This window comes from Nelumbo nucifera, chromosome 4 (assembly GCF_055504915.1).
Source record: "Nelumbo nucifera cultivar China Antique chromosome 4, China Antique-T2T, whole genome shotgun sequence".
NCBI lineage: Eukaryota > Viridiplantae > Streptophyta > Magnoliopsida > Proteales > Nelumbonaceae > Nelumbo > Nelumbo nucifera.
The window spans coordinates 11,892,571-11,916,311 of NC_142652.1; the positions used below are offsets into that span (position 1 = coordinate 11,892,571).

Consider the following 23,741-nt stretch of genomic DNA (forward strand, 5'->3'; position numbering starts at 1 on the left):
ACTCCCATGATCGCCACAATGAATTTGTGATCATGCCATTTGGGCTGACTAATGCACCTTCCACATTTCAGAGCCTAATGAATGATGTCTTTCACCCCTACCTCAGGCACTTTATCCTCATATCTTTGATGACATTCTTGTATACAGCAGTTATTGGGCAGAAACCACTCAATCTCTCATTTGCAAATATTGCTAGCTAGCATGGAACAAAATGATCAGTCCCATAGCCAGTAAAACAGCTATCAAATTCAGCTACTTCGATCTCCAAACTAAGTGGCCACATGGAAGATTCCCAAATCATTCAGGTAAGCTCACTAAATGACAGCCTATCAAAAAAGTTCACTAATTGACCTGACTGGCAAGATTTTACAGACAAAGTTTAAATAGTCTGATTTGTTATAATCAATCAGTTCCAGGGCATTTGGCATATTGGTCAGGTGCATAAAACAGACTCATTCCCACGTAAATGTAAATGAAAAAAGAGTTTCTAATCAGGTCATGTAGGGAACTTCTAACAATGACCATTTATTTCTGCCATGTGGAGGAATCCTGTGATTGGTTGAGATCATCATTGAGTAGGAGATCCACTGGATAGATATAATGTGTTGATTGTTGAACCCCTCGTCCATACCAGCTCTATGCCCAAAATTGTATTAGAGTTGCTCAACTGAAAATAGACATTTATGCTTTTAATTATGTTTAATATGAATGTTATCCTTATTCTGACTCAAACAAATGGAAAGGTCTTTGGGGCCAAAACTTATTCAATGAATAGAGAGTAGAGAATGGAAAAAAGAGTTGTCAGGACCATTATCTAAAGTTGGAAGTAGCTATATTGAATCTTGGGAGGGGTAAACTGGATTAGAACCTACACCCAGAGGCTTCCATGAATCCTCAAGGGGCTTGATGCAGGAAGGTCTTCCATCTTCACTTTCCTTTACAATTTTTGAGAAAAAGTTAACCAAGATTCATTAAGAGAAAAAGAGGTACATGAGAAGATGTACAAAGCAGGGGAAACCCCTACAATTCACAGATAGTGCTTTGCTTTTCCTCAAGACATGTAGGGAATGCATGTAGAACACAGTAAACATCATTAAATGCTTTGAAATGGTAACAGTCTATTTGTCAACCACCCAAAAAGCAGTCTCAGGGGCATTCACCTGACCATGGAGAAGAGAGACTGCTTTAGGAGAATTATGGGCTCTAGAACAGAGTGGTAAATAGTACCCATAGAAATGCCACTGGAGGGGGTGGGGGGCCAAAATGTCTTTTAACACCATAGTGGAGACAGGATGGTAAAGGGAGAGTAGAACAATTTTGCAAAACAGAACTTACAGCATAAATTGTCATAAACTAAGGTAAATATTCCAAAAAGTTTACCGTTATGATTTTGTCATCTATTCTTCGGGGCAAGTTCTGCCATATTCTGTCTGCAAAAGGAAGATCTGATGAAGTGGCTTCTTGACGCAGGTATTCCCATTCTTTTCGTAAAAAGCTACAATGCACAAAAGAATTACAACTGAGATTCAATAGGCTATGAGGTACTGCTATAATGAAAATAGGTTTCCCATGGCAATAAAAGTTATGAGGACACCCTTTTGCAGGCTCAAAAGTCACATTATAACTACTGCACAAAAGAATTTGTTGCCCCAAATCCACATCATAAAACTTAACCAATACATGAACTTTATTGTTTAGAAAGCACAACACAGTAGAGATACCTGTGCTCGGAAGCATGCTTTATGAACCCATATCATTCCAATACTCATACAAATATAACATGTACAGAGTACAGTAAATCATTTTTTCCCTATACAATACTTCCCAGAAAAGAGTCGTTGCTGTAACATAATTTGGTACTTAAACCCCCACAAAATTCAAGATTATGGCCAAGTCATAAAGCAAAGTAAATCAAAGACAATAAATGTTTGTAAACTTTGCAGGCATGATTTACCTCTTACAAAAACATCTGGCAAGCTAAGGACCAACCTGCTAATGAATTGCCTGTGCTGTCCATAGCCTCTCTACACAACACATTAGTCCATAAAACCATGCCTTCAGCAGTGTTACTGTTGAATGGAGTTCATATTGACTAACATTGTACTTCTTGACCTATCAAAGAATAATTTAAGCACTAGAACTCCTTATCCTATATACAATCACAGTGTTGCATGGACTCTCTAAATGGATGAAGAGTTTATTTGACATTAGTTGTATTCTGACGCACCTTGGTTTTCCAAGGGGCACTTCTACATAATATTTTCTTTTTACTTCTAGCATATTTGACATAAATGAACAGATAATTCACAACAAAGGAAACATGTTAAGCCTTTGTGAATTAGTTGTTCATTTATGTCAACTACGCTAGAAGAAAAAAAGAAAACAATGTAGAAATGCCCCTCAGAAAACCAAGGAGCGTCAGAATCCAACTAATGTCAAATAAACTCTTCATCCATTTAGAGAGTCCATGCAACACTGATAATATATAGGATAAACGATTTTAGTACTCAAATTACTCTTTGATAGGTCAAGACGTCAAGTACAACAGAGCCTATCCAATGAAGGTTCCAGGGCTTGTAGCATTAAAAATCAAATTAAGTGATTAACTAAGAAATACTTCCTTTCACTTTATGACGGTATACTTGGAAAGAAATGAATAAGAAAAGCATCTTTATGAGCTACATCAATGTCAGTGGAATTATTTTATTGGTCCACCATTTTCAAACAAAGAATAAGAAAAGCATCATGTTAGATACTTCAATTTTTAGTTTCTATTTCATAACCAATAGCATCCATCCATTTCCTTGTCATATCTGGGTAAAGTAGGCCTTTAGCAGAGATGTGAATAAGGAGATATCTATATGATACCTTGGGTGGACCTTACCTAAAGATTTTCAAAACCATTGTTGTAGATTTTGAACACAGTCATCCAGACTACTTAATCTATGATCTCGAACTGATTTAATATCCTACACTTGTTGCACAAGCCAAGCATATCAATGACAAATTTTAGATATAAATAAGCACGTAGCATCAACCGAAAACAAAACTATTTAACTGTAAGCCCATACTAAAATCCCATGAGTTTAAGAAGGAACCTAATAAACAGAACCGCCTTAGATGGAAAGGGTTTCCATCATCTCACCTTTTGATGTTCTCAAATATCTGGCTACTAATATGATATCCCAATGAATCCAAATGGAGTATAATTGGCCCTGATTCATCTTCCTTGTCTGGAAAACAAATAATCACCAGGCTCCAATGAAGACTGCCGCCATCAAAACCAGAGAAAATCAAGAACAGAATGCAGCTTTGTCTACATATAAAATGAGAAAAAGATACTAATTATCAATTTTTAAGTACATTTCAAGTCCAAACAAATGGAAGATCATCACATAATCCTTAAAACCAACTCTTTCACAATGCTTAAACTGGTAGCCCATGGTTCTACATGGAGATTGGTGTACCTCAAGATTTTGGCTCATTCTTATTTTCATTAAGTATATAAGTCACTTGAAAAAATGCCTCCTTGGCATAAAAGACAATTCAATTTTCCAGGAACAATGACTTACCATAAGGAGATTTGAAATAAAATCTATATGAGGCAATCCTCCATGCCTCCTTGCTGGATGATCCACCTCCGCTCACCTTCCACCATGTGGAGGACCATATAGCAAGTTGAAACCATCAATCAAAGGAGTGGGTTCTTTCTGCCCAAAAAGTAGCCTTTTACCACAGGTGGCAAGTTATTTGGACAGAAGTTGTCACATGGATATAGGACAGTTTGGGCACCAACTATCCTGCCACTTGCCACACGCAAGATCCCAAGCTATATAGATACTATTGGTGCAGGACTTGTCTACCAGAACTTGCACCAATTAAAACAGTTTGATGTGAGTGGAAAAGGGATAAATATTCAGTCATAGTTCAATAATTTGAACCTACACAAGAATGGAGAGATTGTCTTGCTTTATTCGGGTCCTTTAGGATTCGGAGACTCTATCAGGGCAGAATTATTAGCTGCTGTACAAGGGGTGCAGTTTGCAAACCAGCTGAGGGTAGAGCATCTGATAATTAAAGGGGATTCCAAGGTGGAGGTGGGCTGGTTGAAAAATTCTGAAGATGCTATATGGTGCTACAAGAACAAAATGAAGAAGTTTAGTTGGTTGACAAGGAATATGTGGATTTCTTTACAGTGGTTGGGGAGATCAGCAAATACTTTGGCCAATGTGTTAACAAAGCAAGGGGTAAATAGGGAAGAATTATTTTGGGCTCAGCTGTGATTCCTGTATATTTTTCCTAGTTTACTTGTAAGCTTCTAGGAGGGGCTGCAGCTCGCGCCTCTCCGTTGGATGTTGTATGAAATCACAACTCTAAATCAGCTCGCTCAAATTTGAAGTGTCAAAACTTTCCTCCTTTCTAGTAACAGAAAAAATATATATTATTAATTCAGAAAATAAATAGCTTATGCCAGCTCCCACAAGAGCCTATCCACCATGATAACATCATACATACAATAAAGCCCAAAATAGTTGTTCCCTAGACCCTAGATACCCCTTGTTTATCTAGGGTAATAGCCAAAAGAACATCATCTCTTCAAGGATTTCTCCTCAGCGGACTTGATTAGAAATTGGAGTGTTATAGCTATATCCTTGTCTTCCTCCTCTGTGGTACAAGATTGTTGGGAACCACCGCCTCAGTTCAAGGTGAAGCTAAACTTTGACGGAAGCTCCTTGGGTAATCCAGGTCCGTCGGGAATTGGGGGTGTGTACAGAGATGAGGAAGGAAAAGTCTTGGCCCTTTCCTCAGGCCCAATTGGGGTGGGAGATTCATTAAGGGCAGAAGTAATGGCCTTACTTCAAGGTTTGAAATTGGCGAAACAATGGAGCATGCAGCAATTAGAAGTGGAAGGAGACTCCAAGCTGGTAATAGGGAGGATGCAAACTAGAAACCTGGGAGTGTGGTCTCTTAGACAGCCGCTAAGAGAGATTATTAGCTTAGCAAGGGAGATTGGGGTGCACTTAAGAAGGTCAGCAAATGGAATGGCTGACACTTTAGCTAGGCGAGTTACTAGGGAGGCTTTGTTTTGGGCCTGTTTGTAAGTTTTAGATTTTCTTTTTCCATCCTTTTTGTGGGTGGTAAGCCTGCCTGTAATCTTTTTAATTATCTAATGAAAGTTACCATTTCCTATAAAAAAAAAAAAAAAACATTTGCTGAGCAATTGGCCCATCTCAATGTGGGCTCTACCTCTCTTTATATCTATCTAATCTCTCTCATGGCTTGCCCGAGTACCCAAATGGACATGAATTGAGCAAGTTAGCCAATTCAGACTCTGTAAGTTAGAATTTTATTGGTTTTCAATTTACATTGGTAGGTATTAGTTCTGGAATTGACTTGTTTTAAAAATTCAGATAAGGATTGTAACTAATTATATTAGTTTAAATCTTCCAATCCATAAAAACATGATACTGAGAGAGAGAGAGAGAGTGAGTGTGTGTCTAAGGGATTCTCTTCTGTTTGGTTATGATCATAGCCATTGAAAGTTTTCTCATTCTTTGTGGCATTGTACCAGAGCTGCAGTCTTTTGGAGTTTATGTGGTGAAAAGAATGCTAGAATTCTTCTAAATAAAGAACAAAATATGGAGTATTTAATATTGATCAAAAAAATATGGAGTATTTAATAAAAATCATTGTGGTCACAATTGCCCATTGGGATTTGGCAACTGAAGGGGATCACTATGGGTCAGCAAACAGTTGTAATCTACTCTCTAAGATGACAAATTTATACTGAATAGGAGGCATCAGCACAAGGCAAAAGAAAATTGAACTTTGATGGCTCCTGCTTAGGCAAGGGAAAGATGACAAGGGAAACATCTAATACTGATAATGGTGAGGAAAAGGGGGTAGGCGTTTTGTACCATGCGGTCTATAACTTTTGACAGTAAGGAGGTGCCCTATTTCTTTTAACTGTTGCTTATAGAAAAAGAAAAAAAAAATTAAGCAAACGGAGAGAAGGAAGTAGAGGAAACTAGAAAATTTTTACAAGCAACTAAAAGAGAACCAAGAACCTCAAAGGAGGAATAGAACCACTGCAGGAAGAGTACAATAAATCAGCTAACACCATCGCTGACTCAATAGCAAGACAAGGATTGACCAGAAATCAATTGTTTTTTGGGGATATTGTTCAGAGTGTATGAATGTATGATTGAAAACTTGTGGGTTGAGTAGAATCAGATAGCCTAAAAATCAGTGTTTTCAACCCACCGCTGATCCAGCTGGTTGAACTGCTCAAACCGTCACCTGACCTTGATTCCAGGTCCAATTCTGCTGAAACCCGCCAGTTGATCAAAGAATGTTGATCTGGTCAAAAACTGTTGAACCCAAGCAGTTCACCCACTTACCCGTTCAACCCAGTCACTGGGTTGCGGGTTGCACATTCAATGTATGTGCAAAATTCCAGAGGCCGATAGGCCATAACTTTGCACTCTAATGTCCAACTGGGGTGATCTTTTTTTTTGGGTAACTTTTCAAGTTTATGCGTCCCAAGGAACCAAAGGCACCTTGCCCCCCCCCTCGCTATTTTCACTAAAACCCTTTTTTGGGCCTCAAATTGCAATTTTTAGCATTTTTTCAAATAAAAAATTAAAAACCGAATTAAAAAATATAAATTAAACATAAAATAATATTTATATATACACATGTTACGTCTCAAAAATAATTATACATTTTTATTGATAAAATACATGTTTATACATATATGTATACATATAAAAAACTCGAGGTTGGGGTGCTTGGCACATCTCCCACTTGTACATTTTAATTCTTTTTCCACAAAACAATAAATTCCGTCTAGTTACCTATATATGATCATGGCCTGGGCCGAGTTTAGCACCAATGATAAAGACTTTATGCTAGGCCTGGCCCGGCCTAGCCCACACCCCAAACCTAGATTGCAAGCCTAGGCATAGCTTTACATAGGGCCGGGCCAAGCCTAATGAGTAAGTGACCTTGGGTCCATGACATCAAATAATAAAAATTAACTATTTAAATTTTTTAAATTAAATAACATGTAGTACATACAAAAAAACATTACACAAGCCAAAATTAAATTGGGTTTGGCTAGGCTTTGGGCTTAAGGCACAAAAAAATAAGACATGGGCCTCATTGAATCACTAGGTTTGGTTCAGCTTGGCTTACCTATCTATCCTTTTATAGATGAAGGCAAGGCCTTCATTCCCATTCTTGAGCAATGGAGGACTTGAAACAACACTAAATAGTTAGTTCAGCCATTGAATGTTTTCCCAAGTCACACATTGCTTAGGGAATGAGAATGAAGGCCTTGCTTAGAAGGACAATTCTCATATTTGAATTGACTCAAGTGTTGTTTTGACACATGTGCTGACATGTGTCAATTCATAAATATTTATTTATATGTTAAAATAAAACTTAAAACTTTTATATTTTATATAAAATAATAAACATTTAATATAAAATAAAATATACGTGTGTATATAAAACATAATACATATATTATAATAATATATAAAAATATATTATATATATTAAATATACGTGTGTATATAAAACATAATACATATATTATAATAATATATAAAAATATATTATATATATTATATACTTAAAAATATATAATATATTGCAGGCCAGGCCAGGCTTTAAGTATTGAGCCCAAGGCCTGGCTGGGTCGGACCGGGCCAAGAATGATCACAATTTAAAACAAAAGCACTATGAAGGTGCTAATTCCTAAGGAAACATCTAGGCATTAATGTCAGGAGAACCTACGTGTTTATTTCAATGTTATCTTGGTTCAACATTCTTTTCATTGGTTTTAGACATCTTTGATTCTTGATTTTTTTTCTTTTGAATTAGCACATAGTTCATTTTATTTGCTTCTTTTGCACATTATAATTTTTTTTAATCTGGACAATCAAATCAGTCTTAGGAGTTAGGACCCATCACTGTATACTCCTACCCCATCTTACATCAGATTTATTGGTAATTTTAAAATATTCTAGCCATCAATCCATCACTTAATAAATAAGAAGAGATAGGAATAGAGAGAGAGAGAGAGAGAGAATGCATGAGAAAGAAACAACATTTCACAATTGGTAGCTGATACATAAATTCATAAGAATGGATTTCACGTATACCAAAATCAAAATCAACTTACTTTTCATGTATTGGCAAAAGTATATATGCCTTAAGAAAAATATTGACACCCTTCCACCACCTCCTGAACTTAGCAAAGAAAGTATCCTTCTCACTCTTCTACAAATTGCAATAGAAGAGATGCTAAAGTAAGATATTGCTTGTAAAAAACTTCTCAAGTAAATTAATATAATTCTGGAAACAAAATAGTAAGTCTAACCTTAAGATTCTAAATGAATATATTTAGACACTGGACCATGTATCCTAGTAATTTGTTTTAAGATTATGGGTTGAATAAAGTATATGAAAAAAAAACTATTCAATTTTCTATTATGAACAATTTCAGTTACATGAAGGGGAATAACACAGTTATCTTGGCCCAATAAATGTCAAGTGTTCCTCTATCACAGATTGTATCAATGAATCGCATCTAGGTGACTATCCAAATCATTACTATGAATTTGACAGCAATACAACAACCTTGTGCCCTTAGCAACTCAGGTACATAGTTATGTCAGCTACCAAGTTGGCTGAATTGTACACCAGAACTGAGACTGAATTTACTGAAATTGAAGCATCATTGTGAAAACGTTCCAAAAGAAAAATACCTTGCACAATACAGCATCCTTAAGCTTCTTGTAGAAATATGTGTTAAAAATATGATAATCTCCTCTTGGTCTACTTGTCAAGGATGCAGGCCTCTGTAAATATCTACCAAAGTGTAAAAGCAAGTTATTAGAAATAGGATCCACAATAACATTGTGTGCCTAAACCTTCCAACAAAGACCATAAAAGCAGCTAATGAACTTGTGGAATTAAACCACATCTCCAACAATGTCATGAAGGCAGAAAAAATGATAAGAGAAAAAAATCAATATAACAAATGAAGATAAGTCTCTTTTACACCTTCATGGAGGGCAGAGCTATTTATCTGTTGGAAGTTTCTTTTTTATCATTTTTCCACTCATAACAAATATTAAAGGAATGCTATTTCAGATTGCAACTGATAAAGATGGTACTTCTGATGTCAGCAAATAGTTTAAGAATTTGTGTTCCACAACTTTCAAACATTTGGTTGATCAGTGTCCTAGATAATATGCATAAATGACAATATTTCTTTTCTTTTGTATTTGACAGACATAAGGATAGTAATCTGAATACTATTGCAAATGCTTACCGAATGTAAAAATTCATAATAGTTGATGACAAAAAAGCTTCAGGATCAAGGCATTTAATGTCTGAATAACAAAGTTCCACAGATTCAGGATCATCTCTGTAGGTCAAGTATAGAAGCATAATAAAAAGCAGGTCAGAACCTAAGCAATTGCAAGAACACCTTGTCCTGCATCACCTCTAGAAAGAAAAAAAGGATGGAAGAAAAACTTTTGGCTACCTTGATGGGTAGTATATTTTGTTATCTTTCAACCTGAAAAATTGTTCACACGTCAACATAATTGTCAGCATCCATTTAAATATTTTGTAAACAGAAACAGAAGCATATGTATTGCAAGATCTACTTCACCTCCCAACAAGTCCATCTTCCTGTTTTGTCATCTCAACGGGCAGACAATCTTCTTCATCCACAAGAACAAGAGCCTGGCCATGCTTCATAAAAATAAACATCGATTAAGTCAGTACGTAAGAGACAAACCTAATGGAAAATAAATGAGATAATAATATAGGGACAAAAAATTTAAAAGTTTTAACCTGAAATTTTAATGCCAGAGTATATCTTTAAATAAAACAATCACAAAACATACAAATGAACAGAAATTGACCCACATAATCCAACTCATCATGTTCCAATCAAGCACAACTAAATAACTAAATCATCTAATCTAGAGAAGTTGAATGGAGAAACCCAAATCCACATAAACTGCAAAAAGATGGCATGAAAACAGGTCATGCTCACAAGTCATGACTACTTCTAATGATCACATTGCTACAAGCCTCTGTCAACAAATTAACAGAAGGGAAGAGAATGATCACCATGTCAGATACCTCTTGAGCATTAAAAGAAACTTTCAGATACCCATTCAAGGTAAAAGAAAATCCCAGGGTTTTGAAGACATATTATCCAATGTAGCCATTTTTTAAGAAATTCATCTTCCTTAGAATATAGCCAAGAAAACCCCAGTCGACACGGTGATGGCAATCACCACATCTATTTTGCATAAGAGCCCAGGTCTCCTACTTCCTTTTTTTTCTAGAACCAATCAGCTTATTGGCAATTACTAATTAGTAACCCCATCCAAAATCTGTCAAATGCTCCTTGTGATTGAGATATCACCATAATTATCATATTCTTTTTTTTTCTTAGGACTAGTGTTTTAAAGAACATTCTGTGAGCAAGCTCTATTAGATTTTTTACATCACAACATGTTAGTAATTGAATTGGCCAATCTCTAGACCAAGTGAAATGAGAGTTCACCCTAGATGCCATGAATCATGACTCTTTGATCTGGTAACAAAGTCTGCAAGACCCATTAAATATGTCTTTAATCTCATCCAGCTAATGAGTAATGGCAACTATACATTCTTCTCCATAAATCATGGGCATTATTGCATCTCTTTTTACAAATGAAGAATATTGATAAGAAACAAGTAAAGAGGATAAGAATGCACCCTCCCCCCCCCCAAAAAAAAAAGTGCATTAACCAATCCACATGACATTGGGAATTGGGAACTCCATCAGGGCAGAACTTTTAGCTGCTGTACTAGGGGTGCAATTTGCAAACCAGCTGGGGGTACAACACCTAATAATTGAGGGGGATTCCAAAGTGGTGGTGGGGTTGGTTGAAAAATTCTGAAGAGGCTATGTGGCGACACAAGAATGAAATGAAGAAATTTAGTTGGTTGACAAGTAATATGTTGGTCACTGTACAGTGGGTGGGGAGATCAGCAAATACTTTGTCAGATGTGTTAGCTAAGCAAGGGGTAAATAGGGAAGAATTATTTTGGGCTCAGTTGTGATTCTTGTTTTTCCTTCCTAGTTTACTTGTAAGATTCAAGGAGGGGCTGCAGCTCGTGCCTCTCATTGGGATGATGTATGAACTCACTCTAAAGTTGCTTCTGAATCAATAAACTTATTATTATTCATCAAAAAAAAAAAAAAACCAATCCACATGACATAATTAATGCAGATAAAGAACTAAACAACACAAAATCCATAGAGAACAGGAAGCTCAAACTAGGAAAAAATTCTTCCCTACAAAAATCTATAAATCCAACACGCTACGAAGAACAACAAGCTACACACAAGGAGCTTAATAAACAAATAAATAAAAGGACATTTTCTGAAAGCACAAAGTGAGTTTTGTACTAGAGAAGTGCAGCTTCAGCTCATCAGTTCAATATCATAGGCAAGATTTCTTTGATCCTTCCCTCCTTGTGGATAATCCAAGTTTTTTTTTAAATAAGGGAAAAGGTGTTATACTAAATTGAAAAAGAAAGCACATGCTCAACTACTGACAGGGATATACCCCTCCAAACACAGTGAGATACTGTACATTGAACCACCCAATGTCTAGAAAACAAAAAACAAAGAACCTTACGAAAAAGAAAGCTCCCCATTTACACTCAAAAGAGACCATATCCATTTAAGACAGAATGGACAGGTACATGCATGACAGCCTTATCCACCAATGCCCAAGAACAAACTCCCCCTACCACCTTTAGGATTTTTTTTTTTTTTGATCAATAACACAATTCATTAAATATCACAATAAATTACAGAGAGGAAGACAAACTTTCTTATCTTCCAACTACATCATGAGCCCCAAGAGAGGAAACAAGAGAGAGAGAAACCAGAAAAAGAAGAAAATTAAATTACATCTGTGCCCAGAACATGACATCCCTGTCCACCCCTTGTTTAGCTAACCCATCAGCAAAAGAATTAGCTTATCTTTTTACCCAACTGATTTTAACTTCCATTTCTCAAACCAGCCATCTGAATTTCCTCTTCAAATTACTATAACTCCATAAACCACTATCTTCTTTGTTCAGCCACCCAACCACCACCTTCAAGTCCCTTCAATTATGAGTTTTCTGATACCCATCTCCCTAGCTTTCTGGACACCTTCCATAACTGCGTGGATCTCAGCTCTGAGAGAGTCACCCACTCCAATTGGGCCTGAGAACATGGCAGAAACAACCCCATTCTCATCCCTGAAGACACCCCCAATCCCTGATTGTCTGGGGTTCCCTTTGCTACTTCCATCAAAGTTTAGTTTTATGAAACCCATAGGTGGGGGAGTCCAAGGCACACTCATCCCTGCTTTAGTCTGGGTACAGCTAGCAATCTCACCCCACTTCCTCAACATGTCATCCACTGTATATTCTGTGGATAGCTCTAGGGACTTCATCCACTGAATAACCCTTATGTGGATCAGGGCCCTCAGCTCTTCAGCACCTCTCTCTACATCAGAGAAGATTCTGGAGTTTCTTTCTTCCCATAAAGACAGCATCCTATGTAAGGAGAATGGTGAGAGCTGCTATCACTTAATGGTTTCCTGTCCTTTTGTATCAGAAATCTGGTGCTGGTTTTGTTCTCTCTTTGGTTGCAGGTGGTCCTCTCCTCCAAGTGTGCAGAGCTTGTTGAGGTAAATTTCTGTGGAGATGTGTAAGAGCAGCAATATGTTGGACAGTGTAGGAGGAAAGAAATCAAAGAATATTCCTTGAAAAAAGAAATAAATAAGGAAGCTATCATTGAAGTAATTTCCATTAGGGTGGCTCATTGGGTTAAGACCTTGCAGCTTTTTGAAGATTACACAGCAGGAGATATCATTAAGAACTGGAAAGAAATGGCTTGGTTAGCTCCCCTGAAATCTACCCCTTCTCCAGTTTGGGTTCCTCCACCCTTGGGTTACACTAAGTTGAACTTTGATGGAAGCAACGAAGAAAACCCAAGTCCTTCAGGTTTAGGTGGAGCTTTAGGGATGAAGAAGGCCAAATTATTGCAATGTATTCGGGGCCTATTGGTTGGGGGATTCTCTTAGGGCTGAAATAATGGCAGTGTTAGAAGGAAATAAAATAGCACAGCAGCTGAATATCAGAAAACTGGTGGTGGAAGGTGCCTTGAGCCTGGTTATTAGGTGGCTGCAGAAAGAAGACTTCAGTTTGTGGAAATACTTAAATGATAAAAAGAAAATTAAACATTTGACTCAAAAAATGGAAGTTCTGTTTCAGTGGACTAAAAGGTGTGTTAATTCCATGGCAGATTCTTTGGCTAAGCAAGAGGTGGGAAGAGCTTTTCTTTTCTGGGCAGCTTTGTAATATGAAGTAAACTTTTAGGGAAGGTTAAGAGATTTTACCCCTCCCTCCCGTTGTATCCTCCTTTTTAATCTTTCTGTTATCTATCAAAAATAAATAAAGACCAGCATACTGCTGCCCTCAGTCCTCTCCACATAGTCCTTCCCCTTTTCATACACCACCTAAAAAAAGGAGCAAAAAGGCCTTGCAAATTTGATGGAGGAATCCAAGTACACCTAAAAAGAGAGAAAGCCCACTCCCAAATAGACTTTGCAAATTGGCAAGACACCAGAAAATGAAAACCGGTCTCCCCATCAGCTTTACAAAGAACACACCAATGAGAGGACAAACAAGTATTGGGTCTCTTCTTTTGGAGCAGATCACCAGTGTTGATTCTTTCCAAAAAGGCTTCCCAACAAAAACTACCAACCTTAGGAGGAATTGGCCTGCACCAAACCTCATTAACAGGGAAAGGGGCGGTTACAGGATTGGTGAGTTGGCTTAGGACTTTAAAGAAGGAGGCACAGGAGAAAGAACTAGTAGGGGTGGGGATCCAGATTCTAGAGTCATCCTTAGTAGGGTCCAAGAAAACATTATCAAGAAGAAGGAGGAGACTCGAAATACTGTCAGGTCTGAGTCTCTCACAGCCCTTCTCAGACCCAAATTCCAACCAAACCCATAAATGGAAGAAGAAGGGGTCAAGAAAGAGGAAACTGGCTCATTTTTAAAACCAAAAAGGGCATAAAAGGAAGGAAACCGGTCCTTTAGAGGTGCACATTCCCCACCCAAGTTTGTTCCCAGAATTTTATTGAGTTACCTGAGTTCAAATCATACCTAATAAAAGGGGAAAAAACAAGTAAATAAGTCATGAATGGCTTTCCAAGGCAAGGTGCTTGTGGTCCTAGCCCGGATTCCAGCATCCCATCCGTTTATCTCCAGCCCATGTATGCTTACCACTATTTTGGCCCATAGTTTCTCCTTCTCCAGTGGGAATCTCCACAACCATTTCCCCAGGAATGCCAAATTCCTTTCTCCAATGTTCCCAAGCCCTAAACCACCATTGTTTTTACTCCCTGTCACCACCTTCCAGCTTACCCTATGGTCTCTCTTCTCCTCTCCCGGCTCCCAAAGGAAGTTTCTCATCATCTTTTACAGTCTGTTAGCAACCTTTACTAGGATTTTGAACACTGAAAGGAAATAGATGGGTAAATTTGTTAGTAGCCTTAATCAATGTTGTCCTACCTCCAAGAGAAAGATAATTCTTTTTCCAAGATACAAGTCTCTTCTCAAATCTTTCCACCACCGGATTCCAGAAACTCTCCCTCTTTTGATTGTCACCCAATGGCAATCCTAAGTATTTCAATGGCCATCCTGAGACCTCACACCCTAGCACTTCTGCACTCTCACTAATTTCTCCCTCCTCCAAATTCACACCCACTACACAACTTTTCTCAAAGTTCACCTTCAAATTTGACATTCGTTCAAAAAGTAGTATCACCAATCTTATGTTCCTAATATACCCCAAGTTTCCTCCTTCACAGAACAAAATCGTGTCATCTGCAAACTGTAGGTGGGTGAGGGGGGATTCCTCCCTTCCAACTTTTCATCCTCTAATGAGACCCCTAGAGTCAACTCTGTGAATCAATCTCCCCAAAACATCAGCAATCAATGTGAACAAGAAGGGAGATAGGGGATCCCCTTGTCTTATGCTCCTAATGGTTGGAAAGAAACCAACCACTGCCCCATTCACTAGTATAGAATAATGACAATTCCAAACACATCCCATAATCCATTTGCACCATCTATCCCCAAATCCAAATTTGGTTATAACTCTCCTCAAGAAATCCCAATCTACTAGATCATAAGCCTTTTCCAGATCTTGCTTACATACCACTCCCTTCTTCCCATCCTTTCTGAAATTCTCAACACTCTCATTAGCAATTAGGATTCGGTTGGTAATTTGCCTTCCACTCACAAAGTCTCCTTGATTTGGTGTAATGATATCTAGCAATACTTCCTTCAATCTCAGAGACAGCAACTTAGCAAGGATCTTATACAAACTATTTACCAAACTGATTGGCCTAAAGTCCTTCGGGTGGGATGCATCTTTCTTTTTCGGAACCACAACTAAAAAAGTGGAATTCACACCGGGTTAACCACTCCTCTCCTATGAAATTCCTCAAACACCACCAACAGATCATCTTTCAAAGTATCCCAGCAATCTTGGTAAAAAGCCATTGTGAAACCATCTGGACCTGGAGCTTTTGTTCTATCCATAGAGAAAACAACCTCCTTAATTTCTTCCAACTCAAACCTTCTTTCCAATCTTCTATTATCAACCCCCACATCTGGCCAGTCCAAACCTTCCAACCACACCCTCCTACTCATAGGCCTCCTTAAAATAGATTTAAAATGTCCTACAAAGGCCCCCGAAATCTCATCTTGTTGTGTCAACTTAACTCCATCTACCTCCAGTTTGGAAATAAAATTTCTCCTTCTCCTTCCATTAGCTAGAGAATGAAAGAACCTGGTATTCCTATCCCCCTCTTGCAGCCATTTACATCTAGATTTTTTACTCAAGCTTATTTCCTCCTTATGTAGGCAGTCCTCTAACTGTCTTCTCAAACCTCTTCTTTGCTCCTTGCTTGCCTCTCCAAACTCTCCCCTCTCTTCCTTCACATCTAAGTTCACAATTTGGTCCGTCAAAGTTCTCTTTCTTTCTTCAATCCTTCCAAACTCCAATTGATTCCATTCCTTGATATTTGCTTTCAAAAATTGTAATTTTTTAAGGAATCTCATCCCTTCCCATTGCACCACTAGGTTACACTCACTCCACCACTCCCTTACCCTTTTAGTGAACCCAGGATGGAGTAACCACATATTTTCAAACCTAAATGGGGAAGGTCCTCCACTCCTCTGCTCCTTGCAGATCACAATAGGCCAGTTGTTAGAGGTCAATCTAGGAAGAACTCTAGAATCTAAATTCCCCCAATGTTCTTCCCAATCCAGAGAGAACTTCCCTATCCAGCTTGGAGCAGATGGGACTTGCTTGGAGATTTGACCAAGTGAATGTCTTATGGGTACCTAATATCCCGCCAGAGGTTGAAAGGAAGGCCAATAAGCTTCAGTTGGGTGCACCCATCTTGGACTGCAACTTCATTACAGCTTGGGCTCCAGTTCTGGACCTATATAAGGACTCCATCCACAGCCACTGCTTTGAAGCTTAACTCCTGGTCACCTACATCAAGAACGGCCTTATTTTCTGTAAACGGGATTAACATTGCTTCATTGCCAATACCTAACTCCCCTGCAACTGCATTCAATACTTCCTTCCAGTCTTTGACTCCCTTATCAGCCACTAAGACCATTCTTTTTTCCATTCATCCGTCCCTGATCCTACCCATATTCTCTGGTGATTTTAAGAGCATACAACCACCAAGCCAGGAGACCCAGAGCCTTGTGTGTTAACACTCCCAGTAGTCTCAACCGTACCTCCCTCCTCCTAGGTCTTCCTGCCTTAACCCTTGGACTTCTGACTAGATGCCTTCACTTCCTCTGTCTTCTTTCTAGTCGAGGCAACAAGGAAAGCTTGCAATTCCTTCACAAAAGCCATCCACCCTCTCTGCCTTTTTCCTTTCGGTACATAGACCATTTGTTCTCCATTTCTACCAAAAAACTCAGTCACAGTTATGAACCAACCTTTGTTGTTCCTTTTCAGTTCAATTGCAAAGGTCTTACCAGGAACTGACATAGAGTTTTTCCAGCCTTCCTCCTTACATGAGTTAATAGCACCATCAACAAAACCTTTCACCCATGCTATAATCTCCTTCGTCGCCAATATTGTCGCCCTGTTACTCTCTCTGATCTTCAAGACACCTTTACCTTCTTCAAACTTGAAACTCTTCGCTTCAATCAAAGCCTCCAACCTCCATCTTCCAACTTTTGTAAAGTCCTTCTCACCCGTACCTGTCATTTCTCTAGGTTTCCTATGATTCTCCAATCACCTCTCCATTTATTTCATGATTATAACATTAACTCCACCTTCTTTAGGATTTCCTCCTCCTGCAAAGCTTTGCTCTCAAAAATTTTGTTATTTCTTTCCATCCAGACTGACCACACAACTGCTGCTGGTCTTCTGTTCAATCCTTTTACCAACCAAGCTTAAAAATATAAATAAATAAATTGAATGATCTGGGAGGGGTCCAGCTTAGATTCATGGACTTGTAAAATAAGTTCACATTTCATGGGTGGTTGGGAAAATGTTAGTAGCATTGTAATGAAATCTTTTCAGAGTTATTGATCCAAAAAAAATGTTTAGTAGTATTGCATTGAAAAAACCAAAGTACACCAACATGAGCCATTGCATAAAGGCAAAATGGAAGAAGCAGTAATTTTGGTAGGCCAAAAATGGAAGAAACATGATATCTATATCAAAACCAGGCACAGAAAATTCAATAAGAATGATATAAAATGGTTTTATCAATGAAACAATGTTTGGAAGATAATGGCTCCTTTGGCATGGAAACCTCCGAAGCCAAATAAACTAAAGTTAAACTTTGACGGCAGCTCCTTTGGCAATCCAGGAAGGGCAGGTATAGGGGGAGTCTTTAGAAACCATCAAGGAGTTGTAGTGGCTCTCAGGACCAGTTGGATTCAGAGACTTGGTTAAGGCTAAGACAATGGTTCTATTACAAGGACTAAAACTAGTAGTACAGCTAGGAATTAGAAAGCTGGAAGTAGAAGGAGACTCCTTATTGGTTATTTCTTGGGCTAAGAAAACCAACTCAGCCCCTTGGAAATACAAATTTGCATCTAGGGAAATTGACTTTCTTGCAGAGCTTGAACACTAATTTTGGCTGGGTTAGAAGGACAGCGAATGTGTTGGCAATTGTCCTAGCAAAACAGGGAGCTGATAGATCTATTTTATTTTGGGCAATGTTGTAATCTGTTAGTGGTAAAAGAGGAAGCTAACAAACCTAAGCATTGGGGGCAAGCTGTATTCTGATGTATTCTGGGTTACTGAGTAGCTAAAACACTTGTATCTAATCTCAGACATTAATAAAGAAATTTTATCTTGCTGATCAAAAAAAAAAATTGTTTGGAAGATGTTTACCTTTCTAGTTCTTGAATTGAGTGGTGACTGAACTTGAGAAGCATTCCTCCTGGCAAAAAGTTACAACTTTAGCATCAGAAAGCATCTATTCAGGTTAAGAATGAATGAACCAGTGCAGTATAGCACCAAAACACCCTACATAATCCATGAGAAAGATGGACCCTGACATGAAATTACATGTTCAAATGATATATAACTAAATGGATATCAAAAATATTTTATAAAAACGCCATTACATATGAACCAAATGATATATAGAAGTAGGGGAAAAAAACTAAGCTAGAGAACTCTGTACAAGAAAGGTGCAACTATAACTATGGCCCAGTCCACTGGAAGAATGGGAACAATGGTCAAACATGTATGAGAGGATACCTATATATACAGGTAGGCCACTAATATACCCATATAAATAAATATATTGCAATTAGCAAATTAAAGGGCCTAAAATGATCATCTCTATTTTGAGAATCAAAAAAATAATAATAATAATAATCCAAATGTTTAAGCAAAATTGAATTAAATGCTAATGCTGGCTGGTTATGACACTTCCAGATTATTGAAACCCCTGATCACATAACTCCATATGTCATGCTTTTCAGCATTCTTCCATCATCTAGAAAACCAGTATATAGAACAAAGCAAATACTGGGAGTGGCTAATTTAAAAAGATAGAACAAAACAGTTGATGATGCCAGCAATCAAGAACTTAAATTCAAGTGCAGCAATATACCATCACAGAAAAAATCCTGTGAATATTTTCTACCAGTAACATAAAGAGAGTTTATTAGAATGAAAGTAGAGAGAGAGAGAGAGTACACCCCCAAACTTCAGTGTACTTTGGGGGACCAAGCAATGTAGAACAATGACCATCACAATATGTCAACAATACCAAGTACAAATGTTATCTCCTTATGGATTCCCAGAACAGATTAACCCTACCCAAGCATTTCCCATCTAACCTCATCAGTAAGGGAATCCACTAATTTTAGAACCTACCTGAACAGGTTCATTGAAGCACCACTGATCGTGCTTCTCTATCACTTTACTGTCCATCCCTGAATATAATCTGGGCCCTTTACTTTACCTTCCATTGAATCAACAGGCCACTTGTTTTTTTATTGCCCATTTAGTCTCTCTATCAGCACAGGGGGTAGCAGTCCCTAGAAAGGCAGTGGTGAGTCTACAGCTCACCCATGGCTCCTGTCCACAAAAGCTTGGCAGGTGTAGGTCACAAGTCTTTCGTTTCTTAGGATTCTTTATTTAAGGAGATATAGTGGGATTGTTTCTTCCCTGCGGTGTCAATTGTCCTTTGCATAGTCTCTTACTATACTTGGGTAGGATTGTGATTTGTATTGTGCTTCCTTTCTTTTCTTCATAAAATGTTGCTTCATAATTCTAAAAAGTATAAAAACATCTTGATGAACCCAGTCCTAGAAAAGCAGTGATGACAGCTCACTCATTGCTCCTGTCCATGAAAGCTTGACGACTGTAGGTCATAACTCTTTCTTTTCATAGGATGGGTGGGATTGTACCTTTCCTGTTATTTGTCCTTTGCATGTCTCGTCTTGATGAACCCAGTCCTTGGGGCTTCTTATTCCTGGGCTACCAGCTCTCTGATGGGAACACGCCGGCCACCAATGCCCAACTTAGCAATGGTTTCACTGCATATAAAGTTTCTTAAAATCATGCCCACAAAATCCATAACTGGGTTTGGCACCAGCACCCACACATGCTTCAAGTTATGAAGGAATGTATATTTTAGAATGCCAAAAACAGGTCAGAAGAAACTTTTTTCCATCATTTGAGATTTTGAGCAAACACAACATTTTTTTTCACCATCTAAGCAATTCACATAGCAATGATATGTGAAATTGTTCACAAAAGTCAAAAGAAGCAAACGTTTCAAGAGAATGCCTGCAACTAACAAGAATCTGCTTGTGTCTATAGGCTTCTCCAAGGCAAGCAGGTATAATCCAAGTTTAAACTGCAACAAGGATAAAAACATACTGAGAATCTTGTATGAGATTGGACCCTGTGGATTCCTCAGGAGCAGAGCAAAAGACCATTGACAAGGATAATGCATGAGCACAGAATCTGAACAAACACATTACCAGAAAGTAAAGCTCGGGCATATTTATTACAATTATTGACACAGATTTTCTTGAATAAAGGGTGTACAGTTCAAATATCTGCAGTCACACCAGGAACATCATGCAAGCATAGAGATAGAAAAAGATAGTTGCACTAGAAATCCAAAATGCATACTTTTTAGAGAGATGGCTGGACAAACTTTTGCTGTGGAGAAAAGGACCGGAAGCAATGCCCCTGTTATCACCATTGGTGAGTTCAACCTTTTCTTTATCAAGATTGTAACTGCCAGAGCATCTAAAAGGTGATTGTCTTATAGACATTCTCGATCCATTCTTTTCCTTATGTGAGAAATGTCCATTTGATCTTGTATTTTTTTTGTTTCCACAGTGCAAAATGGATAACTCATTATCAAACGCTTTATCTGTGGTGTGACTAGTACCATCTGGCTGATGGCACCAGAAAAGAAATAGAGCGAAAAAATATGAGCATATTTGCACAATTCAAACACCAACAAACCATGCACATCAAATAAAAAGTCAAACCATGTATACCTTTCCATCAAGTTTTTCCACAAATAAAGATGAAAATGAGGATTGTGGACATGCTTGAGATGATGGAGCATCTCGGCTCAAACCACTGTCAGCACCTACAAACCCCCAAAAAAACATCAGAAATTAGAAGTTAGGAATACATAGAAACAAGTCCCCTAACACGTCTCATCATTAAAACACAGTTTATAAATTAAATACTGGGGGTGATTGCTTAAAATGTATGTTAAGGAATGCATGCTTCATGGTCATGAATCACACAACTAACCCTATGTAACATCCATTAAACACTAGCAAAACCAAACAGAAAACAATATCATAAGAAAAAAAATCAACTGTTTAACTTTTTTCTATTTCTAATGGTTTGAGTTTAACCCTTATTTTTGAGCAAGGGTAACTTTTTTCAAGTAATGGCTTAACTAACCCTTATGTAAAGGACAGAGTAATTATGCGGTTCAAGAGGGGAAAGGGAGAGAGGAGAGGCATTTCCCCTATTTTTCCTCCCTAATCCATTCAAGCCTTAGGCTATGTTTGGTTTGACAGAAAACAAGAGAGAAACAGAAAGTTGAGTGAAAGTTCTAAAGGAATTTCTAACCTCAACACAAATCAGGATTTACTCCTCACACCAACCCCAGAGCACATCCCACTGTGCATTGGGAACACTTCCCCATGAATAACAGAGCATACAAGTACAGGAGATGTTCCCAATGTGCAGCTGGGATGTGCTGTGAGGTCAGTGTGAGGAGCAGATTTGGACTTCCTTAACACAGCCTCAGGGGTTTAGTCTCTTGTTACAGCTGTTGGATTCTAGATTTAATGACTGGACAGGAGGAGCAAACTTTCTTTTGCCCTGGTTAAGTCCCTCTAAGAACCTTTTAAGACTCAGCTAGTCATAATTTGGTTTTTTTTTAGCAAGTTTAGTAATTTTATGAAAAATGAAAAGAAAAGAATGGGAAAATCCCCCAAGAGTAAAACTTGCTCAGTAACAATAGGAAAACAAACTTAAACAAGATATCAAACAAGTAGAAAATTGCAAAAAAAAAAAAAAAAAACAAATCTAGCAAAAAACCCAAAACCACAACAAGGAGGGATGTGAAGATTAAAAGAAGAAAAAAGTGAACTCCTACAACAAAAACAAGAAAGAAAACCCTATGTTCAACCATTTTTGTCAATGTCGATTGATAGTTGCTCTTTTTTTTGAGATTTTTAATTTACAGAAGCAAAATATGGAGGATTTGGACGTTGATCAGATAATTGATGTTCCTGATAATCCTCACAGAATGACAATGCGGAAGAATGGTAAAAAGAACATAGGCTCTTCAGTAGCTGGTAATTCTGTTAATGCTGATTCATTGTGTAAATGTGTTCCCAATTTGCTCAGAGGCAGGGGCAAGTTGATTACTGAAAATGGGAACAGCAGATCTTATCCGCATTCCCAAAAAGAACTCACAGTTACTGATAAAACCCCGTTTCGGAGGGTTGAATTGAAGATTCAGCTATTTGTAAAACACTCCAAATAAGCTATTCAAAGAAATAGGTCGGAGATGATGGTGGCTTAAGGTCGGAGAAAGTGGAGGCTGATTCGGTGGAGAACCCAAATGTTTCGAAGAGAAATTCCAAAGAAAACCTCTGTGGGGAGAAGGAGATAGGAGTCAGAGAACTGGTATATTCGGGGAGGTTCGGATGCAAGAACGAGGAAAAATTTTACCTATAGCAAAGCAGCAGCAGCTGGTGTGTGGCCGGAGTATGGTGCAGCAGAGCTGAAGCAGTGTGATGACAACGTGGTCGTGTTTACTGACCAACGAGGGGTATATGCGAGAAGAGAATTCCTAAGAGGCTGCCTTGTGGGGAGATTCCGGTGGGGAGTAGGGGTGAGAGAAGTAGGGGACTAGGCGAAAAGAGTATGGAGGGAGGTGGAAGGTGTGAAGGTAAAGAAAATGGCGGATGACCTTTTCCTCTTTATTCTTCCGTCGAAGGATGATGCAGGCTGGATTCTTAGAAACAGCCCGTGGTGGATGGGAAGAAATCAACTTTTTCTGGACTGGTGGGGGGCAAGTACCGGATGCTTCTACCCGGAAGCGGACTCTGATTCTGTCCACGACAACCCAATCTGGGTAAGGATTTTTGGCCTTCCCCTAATCCTCTGGTGTCCAAGTGTGGTCAAGGCGATTGGGGATAGATGTGGGGGATTTCTGGAAACAAACGATTCTCCGATGGAACTTGAAACCTGTGAGTGGGTCAGGATGAAGGTGTGTGGTGGTGAAAACATCCCCAACAATGTGGAAGTTGTTGCTGGGGAGGTTCTATTCACGGTTAGAATCTTTTTTTTTTTTTGATCAACAACACTTTCATTAACTCATCAAAAGAAGATTTACAATAGGAAGCCAAACACGCTTATCTTCCAAGAGCAACAAAGAACCTCAAGAAAAGAAAAAAAGAAGGAAAACACACTATAGTTACAGCTTAGCCCAAAAAGTGAATCCCTTTCTGCCCCTTGTTTAGCTAAACCGTCAACTAGGAAATTAGCCGATCTTTTAACCCAAAGAATCTTAACTTCTATCTCCCGCACC

The 23,741-nt window shown here is 38.3% G+C and overlaps 1 protein-coding gene across 10 annotated transcripts in view; it reads right to left on the bottom strand.

Moving 5' to 3' along the window:
* The window catches only part of ULP1D (UB-like protease 1D), a 34,832-nt gene that overhangs the window by 2,098 nt on the left and 8,993 nt on the right, over positions 1 to 23,741 (bottom strand). For 3 of the 10 annotated variants that reach the window (XM_010244673.3, XM_088904159.1, XM_010244679.3), the window contains exons 3-13: positions 21,175 to 21,269; positions 20,798 to 21,069; positions 20,540 to 20,626; positions 18,533 to 18,581; positions 9,692 to 9,774; positions 9,563 to 9,595; positions 9,347 to 9,442; positions 8,778 to 8,880; positions 8,192 to 8,289; positions 3,146 to 3,316; positions 1,381 to 1,495 (exon numbers count right to left, since the gene is read on the bottom strand). In XM_010244673.3, the coding sequence (XP_010242975.1) occupies positions 1,381 to 1,495; positions 3,146 to 3,316; positions 8,192 to 8,289; positions 8,778 to 8,880; positions 9,347 to 9,442; positions 9,563 to 9,595; positions 9,692 to 9,774; positions 18,533 to 18,581; positions 20,540 to 20,626; positions 20,798 to 21,069; positions 21,175 to 21,269 (1,202 nt within the window). The remainder of the gene's footprint in view (positions 1 to 1,380; positions 1,496 to 3,145; positions 3,317 to 8,191; positions 8,290 to 8,777; positions 8,881 to 9,346; positions 9,443 to 9,562; positions 9,596 to 9,691; positions 9,775 to 18,532; positions 18,582 to 20,539; positions 20,627 to 20,797; positions 21,070 to 21,174; positions 21,270 to 23,741) is intronic. The other 7 variants (XM_010244674.3, XM_010244675.3, XM_010244678.3 and 4 more) reach the window with 7 other exon arrangements.